Below are 19,105 nucleotides of genomic sequence, written 5' to 3' on the forward strand. Positions count from 1 at the left end.
ATAGGATGTTGCATAACTTTCTATCTTCATGGACATAGTGTGAATCATGGAGGATATATGGGGGTCATAACCCCCTTTAACACTCAAATGACCCACAAGGTTAGAAGTAAAAGAGTACACACACACACACACACACACACACACACACACACACACACACACACACACACACACACACTACATGCAATGTGTAATACCATGATATGCAAGTGTTGCACCATTGACGGCAGTTGTGTTTTACTGCAGGTTTGTGGAGCTACTGGATAAGACGAATGGGCCATTGAGAATTCATCGTCATATGGTACTTGACCACACCCAACTTCCCGTGGAGCTCTGTTCCTCCGTTGAGACCAAGGGCATCCTGGGTAACGACGGGCGATCCTACATCCTGGACCTTCTCAGGACCTTCCCTCCGGACCTCAACTTCCTGTTCTCACAGGAAGGGGAGGGGCACCTAAGGGAGAGTCTTGGTTACCCAAGACGACACCGGCACAGCCTGGCCAGCTTGAGACCTGAGCTGATAGAAGCCTTTGTCCAACACAGGTAAAAGAGGACAGATAGAAATTACATAGATAGGTATAGAATATATACCTGCTTTATTCATTCCTGAGAGAAATTGTAGATGTTGAGATAATTATTGATACTGCAGATGTCTAGAGTATAGATCAGGTGGACATGGCACAGTGCAGATAGCAGGATCAGTTCCCAGTAACATGAGGCTGATGCGGGGCACACAAATAATGTAGATGTTGTATATGTGTTTAGATCTGAGTAACTGTTAGGTTACCCTTAGGGATGAATTGACCTAGCTATAAAGATGAGCTATGTCCAATTTGATTCAATTGTTAAATCCATCTTGGTCACCTTATGTATATCACAGGTATGAAATCTTCCTCAAGTTGGTGTCGCTGGGGCTCAGACAAATGGAAACCGCTCCAGAGAGCCAGGAGGAGCCAGGAGATCCAGCAGCCCAGACGCTGGAAGAGCTGGTCAAAACACCGGAGACTGAGGCTACAGCAGCAGCTGGAGATAACATGGGTGAATGAGACTGAGGAGAGAGTTAAGCTGCGGCCCTACATTGATCCGTCAATGAACGGATAGAAAATGTACAGGAAGGTATTACTGTCCGTTGGTTTATTTTTTTTAAATTAGAACATAACATAATCATGCCTTCACACAGAAACAGCAGCTTTGTGGATGGTAACGTATCCGTCAGTAGTTCCAAAAGTTCAGAGACGGACACAGTGACAGACACAGCGACAGCCCTGTTCAACGAGCGGATACTCCTTGTTGAAAAAGAAATAGAAACAGATGTTGACGAACATACACAACGGATCAATGTTGCCGCAGCCTTAGGAAGACTGGTTGATTCACTGTTCTATTAGAGGAATAAAGACTCTGTGTCTTTGTCACAAACTTTTGAAGCAAGCTAAAATACCAGTCTGCCGAGTCTTGCTGACAAAACATGGGCTAAATCCACAAAGAATGGATTGCACGGAGCAAGTTGTACCCTTACTTACAATTCATTATGAAATGAAAATGGGGGACCCTGATGTAAACAAGATGAAAGTCTTTCTCTGGTCTGCATCCCCTTAACAATTGTGTGTATTGAGCTGTACTGTACCCATTCTGCAATCTGCTAATAAAATGTTCATTCAATCAATCAATCTGCACGGTGATTGATTGAATGAACATTTTATTTATTTATTTATAAGTAAGGGTGCAACTTGCTCCGTGCAATCCATTCTTTGTGGATTTAGCCCTAGGTGTGCATATATATATATATATATATATATATATATATATATATATATATATATATATATATATATATATATATATATATATATATATATATATATATATATATATATATATATATATATATATATTTCCATATGTGTGTGTGTGTGTGTAAATATATTAATATATTTCCATTTGTGTTATTATAAGAATGTCAGAGGAGAGAGGTGATCATGGAGGCGTGTAAGGCTGTTGGCTCAGTAAGCAAATCTTGCTTTGACATCCGATTCAACCCTGATGTCTGCTCTTCAGGTACCACCCTGTACATACATACATAAATACATATATATATGTTTTACCCTTATTTACTCCAATCACGCTTACTCACACAAAGCCAAACATGTAATCTCACACACACACTAAAAGCGAAATATGGGTTTGCATTTTGACGCAGATATTTCTGATACAAATCACATTGTGTCTCTTTGCTGCAGGAGTGCGTTTCCCCCCAGAATGTGCTGAAGGGGTTCAGCAACAGAAGCAGCTGTTAGAAGATGCTGCTGCCTTCCTCCTGACCAATCAGATTCCAGCAGTGGTGAGTCACTCAGTGAAACAATACATCAGTCTGGCATCGTGTCATCAGCACTGCACTGTGATTGCCACGCCTTGGGGGGGGTTCATGGGGAGTAAACAGGGGGTAGGCTGAGTTTTTTCACAATCCTCAACTTTAGGACAAAACAAACAGATGTAAGTCATGCTGAAGACTATCACATAAATAACAATTTGCTTAAAGTTAGGTCACCCAGAGATTAATAACCGTAATATTAAATGTTACATTACTACATTCCCCAATCAGAAGCCGTGGATGAACAGAGAGGTCTGTTTACTGCTCAAGGCACATGACACCGCTTTTAGATCTGGTGACAGGAGCTCATCGTAGACTTCAGGAAGACTAGAGCCGGCACACACGCCGCCGTCCATATCAACGGGATGGAGGTCGAGCGTGGCTCTAGCTTCAGATTCCTGGGAGTCCACATCTCTGAGGACCTCTCTTGGAACCTCAACACCTCGTCACTGGTCAAGAAGGCTCACCAGCGCCTCTTCTTCCTGAGGAGACTGAGGAAAGCCCACCTATCTCCTCAGAATACAGTGAACTTTTACCGGTGTGTCATAGAAAGCATCCTCACCAACTGCATCACAGTCTGTCATCCAACTGTACTGCCTCTGACCGGAAACCACCCAAGTAACGCATCACCGGTACATCACTCCCTGCAATTGAGTCTGTGGTGTCTGAGGACTGCACACGGCATTGTCAAGGACATCTCACATCCCAATCATGGACTGTTTCGCTACAGGAACCTCCGCTCCAAGTCAAGCAGACTCAGGAACAGCTTCTTTCCCTCAGCTGTCATCTCCCTAAACTCTGTACCACGATGACAGCCCCTCCCCCCCATACCATATAAACTCTGAACTCTGACTCCATTGCCTAGGCTCTGTTACCCATACTGTATGAACTTTGGACTATTTTGCCTATACTCAGTTTATACCTACCTACTGCTTTCACTGTCCACAACTACCCTACACTGTAATCATAGTAATCATTATAATCATAAGTTTAACCTACTCATACTATAGTCTACCCATATAACTCTGTATGATAGCATGTACAATAGTGCTATACATATAAACATTTATATATTTGTATTTACCACATATATATATTGTTGGAAAGTAATTCATTGCTTGACTTAACTTGATGCCTTAACAAAAACAAACATTTCAATAAATGTAAGCATCCTGCCAACAGGTTTTATATGGGCCAAGTAATAGCAATATACAGGGAAATTACGTTTGTTTTCCCCCAAAGGTAGCCCTGATTGTGATAGAGCCCAAGTACACGGATGCATGGGTCTGATGTATCAGCTTTAGGCTATTTGTGTGATGAAGGTGGAGAGATGCTGATGATCATGATAATAACAATGCTGTTGCTGCAGATGAGGGTTATGATGATGATGATGGTGGTGTGTGTGTGTGTGTGTGTGTGTGTGTGTGTGTGCGTGTGTGTGTGTGTGTGTGTGTGTGTGTGTGTGTGTGTGTGTGTGTGCGTGTGTGTGTGTGTGTGTGTGTCTTGTGTTGTAGCTGAGAGACTGTCTAGAACAAACAGCAGTACCTATGGATGGAGCAACCCTGGCGGTAGCGCTACACCAGCAGGGTGTGAACATGCGCTACCTGGGTACCGTGCTGGAGCTACTGGGGAGGACAGAGGAGAGAGGGAGGCTCCAACATGTACAGGTGAACCACAGTCACCAACACACACCTGTCACCAACACACACCACAGTCACCAACACACACCACAGTCACCAACACACACCACAGTCACCAACACACACCACAGTCACCAACACACACCACAGTCACCAACACACACCACAGTCACCAACCAACACACCACAGACACCAACACACACCACAGTCACCAACACACACCACAGACACCAACACACACCACAGTCACCAACACACACCACAGTCACCAACACACACCACAGACACCAACACACACCACAGTCACCAACACACACCTGTCACCAACCAACACACCACAGACACCAACACACACCACAGTTACCAACCAACACACACCACAGTCACCAACACACACCACAGTCACCAACACACACCACAGACACCAACACACACCACAGTCACCAACCAACACACACCACAGTCACCAACACACACCACAGTCACCAACCAACACACACCACAGACACCAACACACACCACAGACACCAACACACACCACAGTCACCAACCAACACACACCACAGTCACCAACACACACCACAGTCACCAACACACACCACAGTCACCAACCAACACACACCACAGACACCAACACACACCACAGTCACCAACACACACCACAGTCACCAACACACACCTGTCACCAACACACACCACAGACACCAACACACACCACAGTCACCAACACACACCTGTCACCAACACACACCACAGACACCAACACACACCTGTCACCAACACACACCACAGTCACCAACACACACCACAGTCACCAACACACACCACAGTCACCAACACACACCACAGTCACCAACACACACCACAGTCACCAACACACACCACAGTCACCAACCAACACCACAGTCACCAACACACACCACAGTCACCAACACACACCACAGTCACCAACACACACCACAGTCACCAACACACACCAGTCACCAACACACACCACAGTCACCAACACACACACCACAGTCACCAACACACACCACAGTCACCAACACACACCACAGTCACCAACACACACCACAGTCACCAACACACACCACAGTCACCAACACACACCACAGTCACCAACACACACCACAGTCACCAACACACACCACAGACACCAACACACACCACAGTCACCAACACACACCACAGTCACCAACACACACCACAGTCACCAACACACACCACAGTCACCAACACACACCACAGACACCAACACACACCACAGTCACCAACACACACCACAGTCACCAACACACACCACAATCACCAACACACACCACATTCGCTAATACAGTGACTCAGTGAGGTCACAGAGTTCCATGGACCACTACAGTATGGTTATCTGACCACTACAGTATGGTTATCTGACCACTACAGTATGGTTATCTGACCACTACAGTATGGTTATCTGACAGAGATATAGCTCAACAGAGAGATGAGACGTGTATCCTCCCAACCATTCAAAATGCATGCAAATTGGAGGAGGATAGTAAGGAACTCCTAACCATGGTTAGAAGTAGTTTACGGGCTGGCATCTATTACCACACGTAGATGATTAAGTGACGAGGATGTTGGGTGTAAATATGTGAGGGCCAAATATAGCCCTAAGCTAACAGTTGCCCATCATTGTCCTAGACTAGACTAAAGACCGTTCTTAGTCTCAGGCTAGGCTTAACCCATGTCCAAACGCCACTGTCTTTAGTAACATAAAATATTCCCCTGCAGAGAATTGCCATCAGTGAGGTGATCATCAGGAGTGCAAAGCACATCTTCAGGATCTATCTACAGGTGACCTGCCTCAAACTACTACTCCCACTACAGCCACCCTTGCCTAAAACATGTAATACCACTTTATTATGTACCATTTTATAATGCAACACTAACAACCTGTTATCTATTTTTATTTTTATTTTTTACTTCCACCCAGGTTGTGGAACCTGCAGCTTTTTCCGCTGCTGTCAGTCACTTCCTGAACTGCCTCCTAGGCTCCTCCTCCTCGTGTCCTGACTCCACCTCAGATGAGCTCCTCTCTCGTCGCAGAGGCAGGCGTCGGCGTAGCCATGGAAGTCGTGTTGCTATGGTGACTGATGCTGCCTGGGCTAGACTGACACCCGGTGACCTCTGGGTCAAGATCAAGACTGAGGCTGCTGATTATTACCATTGCACACTTCACAGGTGTGTGTGTGTGTGTGTGTGTGTGTGTGTGTGTGTGTGTGTGTGTGTGTGTGTGTGTGTGTGTGTGTGTGTGTGTGTGTGTGTGTGTGTGTGTGTGTGTGTGTGTGTGTGTGTGTGTGTGTGTGTGTGTGTGTGTGTGTATGTGTATATGTACGTATGTGTGTGTGTGTGTGTGTGTGTTTGCGAGTGAACATGCATGTGTGTGTGTGTGTGTGTGTGTGTGTGTGACACTGACAGTGTGTGTGCATGTGAAACGTGATATTATAATGTATCTTCCTCTCTGTGTTTTTTAGTGAAAGTATAGATGAAGTCATAAAGGATTACAGCCTTCAGAAGATCTCCCTCCTCAGAGAGATGGCCATAAAGACAGGTATCCAGGTAAGATATCTCACACTGCAATACATAACGATATTACTGACCCAATGCTTTATATGACTGTCTTAAAGCTACAATCCAGGATCCATCTAACCATTTAATATGCACGTGTTCTTAGAGAGAGAGAGAGAGAGAGAGAGAGAGAGAGAGACCTGGTAGGAGAGGCAGTCTATGACCTGGCAGGAGAGGCAGCAGGAGATTTTTTCTCAGCATCAAAAGTCATGTAAAGTGTGTGACTTTCTATCACATACTGTCCCATGGTGGCTTTGTCCACAAAGCCAGTGGTGGGGCGAGACAACAGAGGGTGCCATACTGCGATCATGTATTATGTAAATGGTTTCCAATTGATCCCTCCCTTCCCTCCCTTTCTTTCGGTCTCCATCCATCCCTCCCTCCCTCTCTCTCTCCCTCCCTCTCTTCCTTCCTTCCTCCCTCTCTTTCTCTCTCTCTCTATGTAGATACAGCTGAAGGAGTATGCATTTGATTCTCGTCACAGGCCAGTGTTTGGCGAGGAAGACGTGGTTAATATGTTTCCGGAGGTCAAACATATCAAGCCTACAGCAACTGATGCCACGCGGCTCATGCAGCGTGCGCAGGTTGCAGTGCAGCAGGGTAACAGATACTGTCTAACCCCCACAGACTTATACATACTGTATGGTCCTGACGTGATACACACTCTGGTTTGTATGTCGATCACACAACAGTCTATATAATGAGGAGACGGAGCACGTGGGAGTTTTTGCTACAAAACAAACAGAGAATATAATGAAATGTGATTGAAATTGTAATTCGCTGCATTTTGAGGTAAAATGTGAGGTTTTAAGATGTTTTAAATAAATCGTGATCCGTCCCAAAAAGGCTGGGAATCGTGCAGTGACTCTGTGACAGGAAACACTGGATGATGCATGAGTAGAAGCTCATCTGAGTGGGAAAAAAGGCATTTCTCTATCACATTTTTTTTTTCTTTCTTCCCCAAATTAACCATTCAGCGTCATCAGTCATTTACCTGTGACTTCAAATATGAAGGAAAAACAATGACATGATGTATGCCAGATTCTTAATGGGGGTCTTGTTAGTCCCTGTTATCACGCTGGTGACTTCTCTTTAGACAGACTTTGATGCACTTACAGTGTATGCTGTCGCATTGCAATGTTACATGCAAGGCTGATACAACCACAATAACATACTGCAAGCAACTGCCCGTTGCTTTATACCACCATATTCAGCTGTTAGCTACACTGTAAAAAAGAAAATGTTTTTTTTCACTGGAAATTCACTGTATTATTGTACAGGTTACTTTTGTTTTTCTACTTTTTTTACTGTAATTTGACACTAAGTATTTGGCAACCGTTGCTGCCAGACATTTACCGTTTTTTTTACAGTTTTCTTTTTTACAGTGTCTTAGCCAAGCGTGTTGGTGCTACATGGGGTGTTATGTAGGTGCCCTTGCTCAGGAGCACGTCGGCAGTATTAGGCGCTGTCACTTTGAGTTTGAACAAGCAACCCTTTTACTACTTAACTGACAACTAAAATTAGTAAAATGTATAGAAAATAACCAGTATATTTTGGTGCGTTGTCTTTTAGGGCTCCTCAAAGATGGATATGAACTGATAAGCCAGGCCCTGACTCTATTCAGCAGTGTTTGTGGAGTGTTGCACGAGGACGTGTGTATGTGCCTCCGTCTCCTGGGACGTCTCACCTATACCCTGGGGGAATACACCCATGTAAGTACACTGTCATACACAGACTAAATCTAGACAGCCTTTGTTACAGCACTAATCTCTCTCTCTCTCTCTCTCTCTCTCTCTCTCTCTCTCTCTCTCTCTCTCTCTCTCTCTCTCTCTCTCTCTCTCTCTCCCTGTAAGATAAAATGTGGTGCCATATATTGTTTTGGGACAGGGGGCCTTTTACCCGGGGGTCTCTTTGCCCCGTGGTACCCTACATAGACTATACAAACACACACTCTGAAGACATTGTGATCAAAATGATTCTCTCTCTCCCTCTCTCTCTCTCAATCTCTCTCTCGCTCTCTCTCTGTATGTTTCACAGGCACTAAGCCACCAGGAAAAGACTGTCCTGACCAGTGAGCGAGTGCTGGGTGTAGACCACCCACAGACAATACAGGACTATGTGAGTGCCTCTACCTAAATCCACTCATTGATCCAGCTGAAGAAAAACAGAAAGCACAAGAATACTATATGCAAAGCAAGGTGCAGTGCATGTGAGCTGCCACCAGGGGTAGAGTGGCTAACTGTGAGTGAATGAGTGACTGGATGTGTGAGTGAGTAAGTAGTGAGTGAGTGACAGTGAGTTACAAGTAGTGACATTGCCAGTCTATAAGGTGCAATTTAGAGAAGAAACTAATATACTAGTACCTGTATGTGAGTTGTTGAGTTTCTGCTTGAATGTCAACAATCAACCTAAATAATTTGGAACATAAACATTATACATGAACTACTACTAAAGAGAAAATAAATGTTCTATAAAAGGGAGAGAGAGAGATGTATCATGTATCTCAAAGTCAAAATAATCTGATGGATTCAAATGTTATTTCACCTGTTGCTCCGATCTAAATGTAATTATTAAATGTATTATTACATTGTGTGTACTTTGACTGTGCTTTCAGACTTACTTGGCCCTGTACTGCTTTGCTGGCGGACAGCATTCCATCTCCCTGCAGCTTCTATATCGCGCTCGCTACCTTGCTCTCCTTGTTTGTGGGGAGGACCACCCACAGGTTGCACTATTGGACGTAAGTAAGACCTCATCTGAAAATTGTTCTACTACAACCTTTTTTTTCTGTTGACGATTTCTTCTTTCTTTGTCACAATTTCATTTTTTCCCTCATCTGCTCATGCAGCACAAATATGGCTTAGTTTTGTCTGATTTGAAATTTGAAAAAAAATAATGTTTGCAGTTCAGACGGCGGAATAATTATCCGGCTCATATTGGATATTAAAAAGAAAACATTATCCTGCCTATCTGAGAAAATTGTTTGATTCTTTTATTGTTAAAAGATTTATTTGGCGAATGAAAGAGATTTTGATTGTTTGTGGAAGGTAAATTACACTGAAGCACCAGGTCAGCAGCTTTAAAGACTAGATTAGTGATACAAACATAAATAAATGGGGAACCCCACCACCAAAAATAAAGAATAGAGAACTTTTTTCATTCTCTAGTTGACTGTTGATTCAAGGACTAAAACTAGACAACAGGTCAAACATTGTATTCACTGTATTTTGTGGCTGTAAATGGTTTGTTTATGTTAGTAATGTACACTGGAATAAAACATATCTACATTCATATTTACAAAGGGATAAGAAAGTTTCCAACAGTGTATTTTCTATCTCCAGATGAAACTCTTCATGAATGTAGGCTGTGTGAATATACCCCTCATTGATATGGTCAAATAAATCATGTTTTCTTTGTGCTTTTAAATCCACCCAGATTATTGTCATCACCAACCTAAAGCTGTGATCTGGTACTGTGGTCCAGCCTTTTTGTTTAATTGACCTATCTCAGACCCCGCCCTCTTTTCTTGATCCTCCAATCCAAACTGCTTTTTGGAAGCAGCAACAGTTGTGATTGGAGGATCAGGGCAGAATTTGAGATAGGTCCATTTGTGTAGCTCATTGTGCCATTGTTGGGAGATGTGGTGGCGGAAGCAAATGAAAAGAAGAAGTTTAATGGGACTGGAAAGGGTTTAAAAAAAGAAGAAGAAAAAAGAGAGAGCAACTGTGTTGGCAGGTATGAGTTGCAGCCAGGTCAAGAGAAGGCTTCAGAAGTGTAGTTAGTTAGTAGTTAGTGTAGCCAGCAGCTTAGAGGAAGGACACTAACTATGGATCTGTGTACAAAAAAGATATGAAGTAGGGAAGCACTTTGGTGAGGAAGCTGATTATAATCTAGATTGTTGTTAGAGACAGTGAGTGCGGATGTAAAGAGGGTTGGTGCTTAGAATGCTGGAACTTACCACTCAGCCTTCTTCAGCTTAATTCAAGTACCTGTTCTGGGAGGTTCACACTTGATAACACTAGGGATGTCCCAATCAAGTTATTTCATTTAATTTCAAACCTTTATTTAAACTCAAAAGGCAACTGAGGTTTCTCTCATTTACAGTCACGTCGAGTGTACATACAGACTTAAGCAAAAAAAGGCATATAAAATCACACAGCATATAAAATCATAACAATAAGACAAGTAAGGATAACAATCAATTAAAACATGTGCAACTTAATGGTCAAAGGTAGGAGATCAAGGTTTTAAACTCTGCAACAGAGGGGAGAATCCCAAGCTTTAAGGACTGTTGGAGTTCATTCCATGAGCTAGGGGCATCATAGCAAAATGCAGATTTACCCTGCTCTGAGCAAACTTGAGGGACCTTAAGGACCAGCCAGTCACTAGAACAGGTTCCATAGGTACCACAATTCCATTCCAATAATGATGTAGTATAAGGAGGTAGCTTACCAATAAGGGCCTTAAAAATGAACAAATACCAGTGTTTGTTGCGCCTCTCCATCAGCGAGGACCAACCAGCCTTCTCATAAAGGACACAGTGATGAGTGTTGTATCTATCATTAGTGATGAATCTGAGGGCAGAGTGATATACAGAGTCCAAGGATTTAACGGTTGAGGCCGCAGCATGCCTATAAATTACATCACCATAGTCCAGGACTGATAAGAAAACTGCTTCGACAACTCTCTTCCTACTAATCAAAGAAAAGCTGGTTCTGTTTCTATATAGGAAGGAAGACAATTTTCTGTCGCAACTTGCAGGCAAGGTTGTCCACATGGAATTTAAATGTAAATTTCTCATTGAGCACACCAAGATAAACCATCATATTCAATGTGTCTGGCTATAGAAAACTGCATACATTTAGCATTAAGAAACTATTTATGTTTAATAAGATCTTCCTGGAGGGTAATAAAGGAATGTTGTAAGTTCTCAATGGCCAATTGTACAGAGTCAGCAATATAATACACAACAGTATCATCTGCATACAGATGGGCTTGACAGCGATTCAGCGAATACACAATATCATTAATATAAATAGTGAAGAGGACAGGACCTAGAATTGAACCCTGCTGTGGCACACCTTTAGTTATTGATAAAAAAATTATTGGGCATAACCTGACTTACATACTGACGTCTCTCTGATAGATAGTCTTGGAACCAATCACATACATTTCTATCCAAACCAATAGTAGCTAATATTTTTAAGAGTAAATAGTGATCGACTATATCAAAAGCTTTTGACAGATCAATAAAGAGGGCAGCACAGTGTTTCTTCTTGTCTAAAGCTGATATTATGTCATTGCCCCTGATCCTGATCCGAGTCATTTAATATTCCAGAGTCATTTAATATTCCAGAGTCATTTAATATTCCCAATCCAATATTTGTATTTCCTAGATAATACAGCTGCACAATGCACACTTCAAGTACATTAAAGTTAGTTAAACCAATCTAATATAGGCAATACTGTATATGTTTGGTAATTGAATAGCTCTGCATCAAGAAGAAAATAGCCAAAATGGATCCGAATTTGATCAGGCTTAATATAGCCGATACCGATCAATTAAAATTAGTGCTGTCAGGCTATTAAAAAATGTATCTAAATAATTACAGGATTTGTAATTAATTAATCTAATTAATCACATTTTAATCGCATAACCATTTTAGGCCTGATATTTTATATTCTATAATCCTATTTCAAATTGCATGTGTCCGGATGGCAGAATTCAGTACTGTATCTACAAAACCTTCTGTTTAATCATCTTCCCTTTATTCATTTGCTTAGATTTTTCAGGTCTGGTCAATTTTAGCATGGTGTTATTCACAGTAAAAAAAAATCTATTCTCATTTGGTTCATTACAATTTACTCAAGCCTAGTAACAGACACAGTATTTCTGACACTGGGAATACATTCCCCGAGATCCATAGATGTCCCTAGAATCAGATATCAGATACCAAGAACATGCAAATAGACCATTTTGAAAAAAAGTTTGTAAATGTTTATTCTACGTTGTTATGGAATGAATGAGATTTTTTTTTGTTTAAAGAGAAAAATATATATAGTTTTTTGTTTTAATAAATTTTGAGTTAATTTTCATAACGCGATAATTTGCTGTGTAATTAATTTATCTAATTAAAATATGCCGTGATCGGCCCTGATACCGATCTTACTGATCGGGACATCGCTAGATAACACCAATGACATGCTTGCACACTCAACCCCATATTCTACCATCCAAGCAAGCTTTCTACATGGATTATGGCATAAGGGATAAGAACATTAGACCTGCATAGTGGTAATTGTGTGTATTGATGTCTCTGTATAGAGCATGCTGGGACTGGTGCTTCATGGACTGTTGGAGTATGATCTCTCCCTGAAGTTCCTACAGAATGCATTAACTTTAACCTCAAAATACCATGGTGCCACTTCCCTCAAACATGCACACAGGTGAGATGCCTGCTCCTTTAATATGCTATTGCTTTAACCATTTCAGATATGTGTATTAGAATAGTTAGAACTGAACATTCTCAAACACAGTCATTGAAACCTCTGGAGTTCTAGAATTTGAGATATTCCCCAAATAACTTACACCTGAAATGGGTAAATTGTATTAAAAAGTATTACTGTGATATAACCCTTCTCCTCCTGTGCTTTTTCTACCCTAAACCACAAAACATACATTTAATTTCGTACAGCCTGTCTGCATACTGGAAACAGCAACGATGTGCCCACTGCTGGATTTGCTCACAAAGTGATTTGTTTTATTGGAACGGAAATTAATTTACCACTCTGACATTCATATGAAACGATTATTAAGTGGTCATGATTTGTTAAATGGCAGCTTTTGCGCAAATAATGCTCTGAAACAAGAGATTTTTCAAATATCAAGTCAAGATGAGATGCTAGCCAGTTCGCTATAAATAATAATAATGGATTGAATTTATATAGCGCTCTTCATGACACCCCAGTGACCCCAGAGCGCTTACAGAGTCCATTATTCGTTCAAACACAGTCATACCGGTGGTGGTAAGCTACAATTGCAGCCAGAGCTGCCCTGAGGCAGACTCACGCTATATCTGACTGAGGATGAGAGATATGAAATGCTGTATTTTAAGTTATAATAGACTTTGAAAGTTCTAAATAGCTTGTTTTCCATCTACAAGTCAAACTCCTCAAGAATATGTGTATATATCCCCAAATACATTCTGTACTGCATCTTTAACCACTTTATAATATTCTCCTCACTGGGCGGCTAAGTGGCGCAGTGGGCAAGGCACTCGCCACTAATGCAGGAGATGCTGGGTTCGAGCCCAGCTCTCGGCATTGCTACCAGCTTGGCTGGTCGTTCATACTAACGCAATTGGCAGTGTTAGGGGTGGGAAGCTGGTGGGTGGGGATCGGACGTTGTGGACAGCAACTCCTACAGGTCGGTTGGTGCGTCTGCGCAGTAGAATCAGGAAGCAGCGGGGGCGGCGTGTCTGAGAGATCGCGCTGTACAGGTGAAAAGATGCGACAGCTGCCTCCTCGTGTACCGGAGGGGACATGTGATGCAAGGCTTGGTCCACATTGCAGCCGGCCTGTGGGAGGCATGGCCTAACAGCGTTCGAGACAGGGGAGGGTAGAATTGGACAATACGAAATTGGGATGGGAGAAAAATAGAAAATGGGAGAAAAAGTAGATAAAAAAAACGAAATAATAATATTCTCCTCACCTCCTGTCTCCTCCCCACCTTATCTCCTGCAGTTACCACCTGCTGGCCACTCTGTATGAGAGTAAGGGGGAGTTTCGTTCAGCCCTGCAACATGAGAGAGAAGCGTACTCAATATATAAGAGCCAGGTATGTTCTCTTTATTCATAGTGTTCGACCACAGATGTCTTGGTCAGTAAACACAGGTGATTGTAATCAAATAACAGGTAATTATCATTATATGACAACCGTGGCCAGTGAGATTTGGTGGCATTGTGCCGTACTAGTCGAGAGTATGACTACTACTTAAATGCTACCATTCCTGGTATTATGTGTGATACTATAAGTTCATTCCTGGTATTATGTGTGATGCTATATGTTCATTCCTGGTATTATGTGTGATGCATTATGTTCAAGGCTCCTAATTCGATCCATTGATCCTGTGCAACTAAAGGTGGGTGAAAGCCATGAAAGTACAAAGGAGAGCTCTGAGTACCTGAAGAGTCTTACGCGTCAGGCTGTGCTTCTGCAGAAAGCCATAAACACTATCTATGGTAGTGACCCCACCGCCAGCTTGTCACCGCCAAAGGTATGTATAATGAACACACCAGTGTTAATTTTGTCAACGAAAATTATGACTAAAGATGTTCGTCAACGAAGCTTTTTTTCATGACGACAACGAGACGTGACGTCACGTTAATGTAGACCATGTGACACTAACGTGACTAAATAATTCATGCAATATCGTTGACAACAACTGACGACACAAAATGTAGTTTGCAAAATACAATTTAGTTTTATTGTCAAGACTGTTTACTTGCTAGCTAACAGTAGCTTGTTTGCAGACAGGAAAGTATCAAACATAATTGTCCGTGCGGAACCGTATCCCCAACACAGCGTTCTGTGTGTAGGGGGTACCACTGTTATGCTGTGGGTGTTAGTTTCCCCCCCGGGAGATATGGGAGGACAGACTGCAACGGAGAGCTACATTATGTTTTGACCCATGCACCACAATAGAACATTAAATAGCTTACATAATGATAGGAAAACATACCTGCCCTCCGTCGTCATGGGAAATGTAAGATCACTGGTCAACAAGACAGATGAACTTTCGGCCCTGGTAAAAATCCAAGTGGAATACAGAGTCCAGCTTGCATGGAAATATCCCAGTGCGGTGGAACTGGATGGCTATCGCCATGATGCGATCATGCGAGCCGACAGAAACAAATCCAGCGGTAAGTGGAAAGGTGGCGGGTGGTTATTTTAGTTAACTCCAGAAGTGGTGTTGTTGTGATGTTTCAGTTGGTTACTTTATTGAACGTCGGTATCACATACAGCTGCTGTAGCGTTCTAGCTTGTGCCAAGCTTGTTTACATTCCAACACCGTAGAAGAAGAGTGACATCCGCTAGTCCTCCGAGGTAACATTCGCATTCATACTCATCAACGGGGATTTTAATTATGTCAAAATAACCAGGACCCTGACAAACTTCACACACTTTGTTTTTAACAAAGTACTAAATAATTGTATGTTATGTATTAACTGTTTTTAGATGGCTGTGTTGATGCTGTGATGGACACCTGAATCTCCCCTTGGGGATAAATAAAGGTTTTCAATCAATCAATAAGTCTAACCAGCTAGCACTAACGTTAGCTTTTTTTGTTTAGAAAAAACTCACGCCAACTTATGAGGCTGTAACTGAGTGGCGAGACAAAAGAAATGTATTAAAAAAAAATAATAATAATAATTTTACTTTTTTTAAGACTAAATCGAGACTAAACAAAGACTAAAATGCTCAGACCTGTCCTTGACTAAAACTGACTAAATGAAAAATAAATGAAGATGAAATATGATGAAAACGAAAAAGGAGCATTTGACACATGTCTAAGACTAAAACTAAAATAAAAATAGCTGCCAAAATTAACACTGGAACACACAAATATGCACACACGCACACTGTAAGTTCACAAACATGCATGCTGCATGCACAAGACACTTCTGCACTCTTAACACTCAAGTCCAGATATCAATCACAGGTGGGAAATAAGGAAAATGCCCAAACCAAAGCTTGTGACGTGGAAGTAGAAGACAAATAATCCATAGTGGTGAAAAAAGTGACAGAAATGTGTACGTTAACTGAAAGAACAAAATGTTCTGGTTATACCTAAACTAAAGAGTTCTATATCAGCCTCCTCAGCTTGTTCTAAAAACAGCTGCATGCACACAAACACACAGACACAAACACACAGACACACACACACTCGACACATCCACACACACACACACACACACACACACACACACACACACACACACACACACACACTCAAACACATCCACACACACACGCACACACTCAATATATATATATTTTTTGCCAGTGGTTTTAATTCATCTCTCTCTTTCTCTCCAGTTCTCTACACCCAGTATTCCCCTGATTCTTAAGCAGCTCAACCTGACCTGTGGCATCATTCTCATTCCTCTCAGGTAAAGGGTGAGCCACTCACACCTACACATACTTTACATCTACAATAGAGCGGTGAAGTCCCTCTCCTTCCGCTGACCACCACAGGACCCTATTTCGGAAAATAAATGTAGCCTAGAGTAGTCAACGGCAAGAGACAAATTATCCTTTGATCCTGTTTGAGTTGTGCCATGAATTACATGTGAATTATGCATGAATTGCACACCTCTGATGTACTCTAGTCTCAATTCAACAAAGCATTAAAGGTATAGTTCAGATTTGTGGACCTCTAGCCCTATTTATTACTTACCCAGTGATGTTGATTGATTGATTGATTGATTGATTGATTGGTTGAAAACTTTATTAACAGATTGCAGAATGGGTACAATACAGTACAGCTCAATACTAACTGCTAAGAGGATGCAGACCAGAAAAAGACGTTGGTCTTGTTTACATAAGGGTCCTCCTTTTTGTGGATTGGTAGATTCCTTTCTCAGCACAAGCCATAAACTAATGCAAAGTCAATGGGGTCATGCTCCTGTCTGTACAAGCTGTCTGAGTCTCACTGAAATCTACCCCACGGTGCTCACAAAGTAGATTTCAGTGAGCCTCAGTCAGCTTGTACAGACAGGAGTGTGACCCCATTGACTTGGCATTGGTTTGTGGTTAAATAGTCGGAGTATGAGGAACAGCATGGATTGTGCTAAAAAAAGGACTCTACCGATCAACATAATCTTTGGTAAGTAAGAAATAGGGCTAGGGGTCCGAAAATCTGAAGAACTATCCCTTTAACACAGTTAATGATTATTCAAACTGAATCCCGGGGACTAAGAACCATTTAAGTTGATTCAGAAACAGCCCACATATTTGCAGTTGTGAAGTCACTTGGGAGTGTAAATGTGATAGGCTACATCACCTGAAAGTACTCAGCCTCTGCTGTCTTAAACTATGAATGTATACAATACCCCAACATACTACGTTTAGGTAAATTAGGTTTGAAAACTGTTCTTTTACAACTTAAATCAGACCTACATGGTTATTTGTCTGAAGGATTAAATTATGGCAGAACTTTTTCTGTCAAATTCAACTCAGTAATAATGAGAAACGATGATCTCTTATTCATAGCCATTACAACATCATCACAGATATCTTGGTAAGCAAGCAACAGGTGATTGTAAATAAATAACAGGTTATTATCATTAATTGACCTATCTCAAGCCGTGACCTCTTTTTTTATACTCCAATGACAACTGTCACTGATGTATTTTGGGTAATGTATGCATCATGACGTGGCATTTACCGCCAAACTATTTTCTTTTTTTTCATTCCATATAGTGCCAAGACAATTGCTGATCTGAGGACTGAGTTGAGTGGAAACGGGAGGGCTCAGACGCTGGAGAAGCAGTTAAAGCTAACAGACTCCAGATCTGTAGATGACTGACAACTGAACTGAGCTCTGCTGGAAGACTACAGTTAACAACGGAACATCTGTGTATTCTGTTTGCTCCGTGGAACTGAGCAATGATTATGAACAACAAATAGAAAACAAATTGTCAAGGGACACATGCTTCTTTGTTAAATAGTTAGGGGGGATTTTTTTTTGTCAAATCAGTTGTGCAATAGTCAATTTTGGTGAGTTGTTTCTATATGTAGACACCTGAATATGTCTAACAATAATTCAATGTGTCTAACTCTAATTCCTTGTACTCTACTGTGTTCATGATAACATTGTGTAACTCGCTGACCCGTCTTGATTCTCCATATCCTAATATTGACATTTAGTAGTGGGACATGGCGCTGGACTGCCGCCAGGGGGAGCTGGTGCGACGTTGGGCTGGTGACAACAGGTGAAGAAGAGGCTGGCTGAAGGAGGAGCTCTTACAGCGGGACGACCTCTTCGTCGTTTTTCCATTGAAGCAAGCAGATGTGTGGACCAAGAGCTCCTGATACTAAAGACACGCAAAATACGACTCCTGCCACGGTGTGGGATAGTAACGTCGTATGCGAAAGTTTAGCTTCCCAGTATAGTGCTTAGGGTACGTTTGAACCAAGAAGAAGACGTTCTACTGCCGGACTGTGCTGTGGATATTCCACGCGCTGCGTTTAGGAATGTATAGGCGAAAGGCTAGGGGGTCGCACTGACCCAAAGCTTAGCTTCAAGTATAGGCCTGTTAGCACAGTTAGCTCACACGTCGCTCCACCGTCTCCCAGCCCCGCAGTGGACACCGCAACAGACGTCGCTGGACCGCACCCACCTCCAGCATTCTCCTAGCCGACAGCTTCCGCCTGCCTAACGTCAGGCCAGCCAGCCCCCCTTGCTATCACAGGTGACAACCACGGGA

At 42.2% G+C, this 19,105-nt stretch overlaps 1 protein-coding gene across 1 annotated transcript in view; it reads left to right on the forward strand.

Annotated features, from left to right (window-relative positions):
• The window catches only part of LOC311233430 (clustered mitochondria protein homolog), a gene marked incomplete at its 5' end in the record, with an annotated part of 36,398 nt that extends 18,171 nt beyond the window's left edge, over positions 1-18,227 (forward strand). The window contains 17 exons of the mRNA XM_084320397.1: positions 247-543; positions 881-1,038; positions 1,954-2,055; positions 2,238-2,338; positions 3,883-4,035; positions 5,777-5,839; positions 5,979-6,226; positions 6,520-6,604; positions 7,060-7,213; positions 8,186-8,325; positions 8,651-8,731; positions 9,228-9,353; positions 12,939-13,060; positions 14,357-14,450; positions 14,755-14,889; positions 16,713-16,786; positions 18,099-18,227. Of these exons, the coding sequence (XP_084176523.1) occupies positions 247-543; positions 881-1,038; positions 1,954-2,055; positions 2,238-2,338; positions 3,883-4,035; positions 5,777-5,839; positions 5,979-6,226; positions 6,520-6,604; positions 7,060-7,213; positions 8,186-8,325; positions 8,651-8,731; positions 9,228-9,353; positions 12,939-13,060; positions 14,357-14,450; positions 14,755-14,889; positions 16,713-16,786; positions 18,099-18,204 (2,239 nt within the window). The 3' untranslated portion in view covers positions 18,205-18,227. The remainder of the gene's footprint in view (positions 1-246; positions 544-880; positions 1,039-1,953; positions 2,056-2,237; positions 2,339-3,882; positions 4,036-5,776; positions 5,840-5,978; positions 6,227-6,519; positions 6,605-7,059; positions 7,214-8,185; positions 8,326-8,650; positions 8,732-9,227; positions 9,354-12,938; positions 13,061-14,356; positions 14,451-14,754; positions 14,890-16,712; positions 16,787-18,098) is intronic.
• Positions 18,228-19,105: the final 878 nt, after the last annotated feature.

Source organism: Notolepis coatsorum (genome assembly GCF_963971535.1).
Source record: "Notolepis coatsorum genome assembly, chromosome: 8".
In the NCBI taxonomy this organism is placed as follows: Eukaryota; Metazoa; Chordata; class Actinopteri; order Aulopiformes; family Paralepididae; genus Notolepis; species Notolepis coatsorum.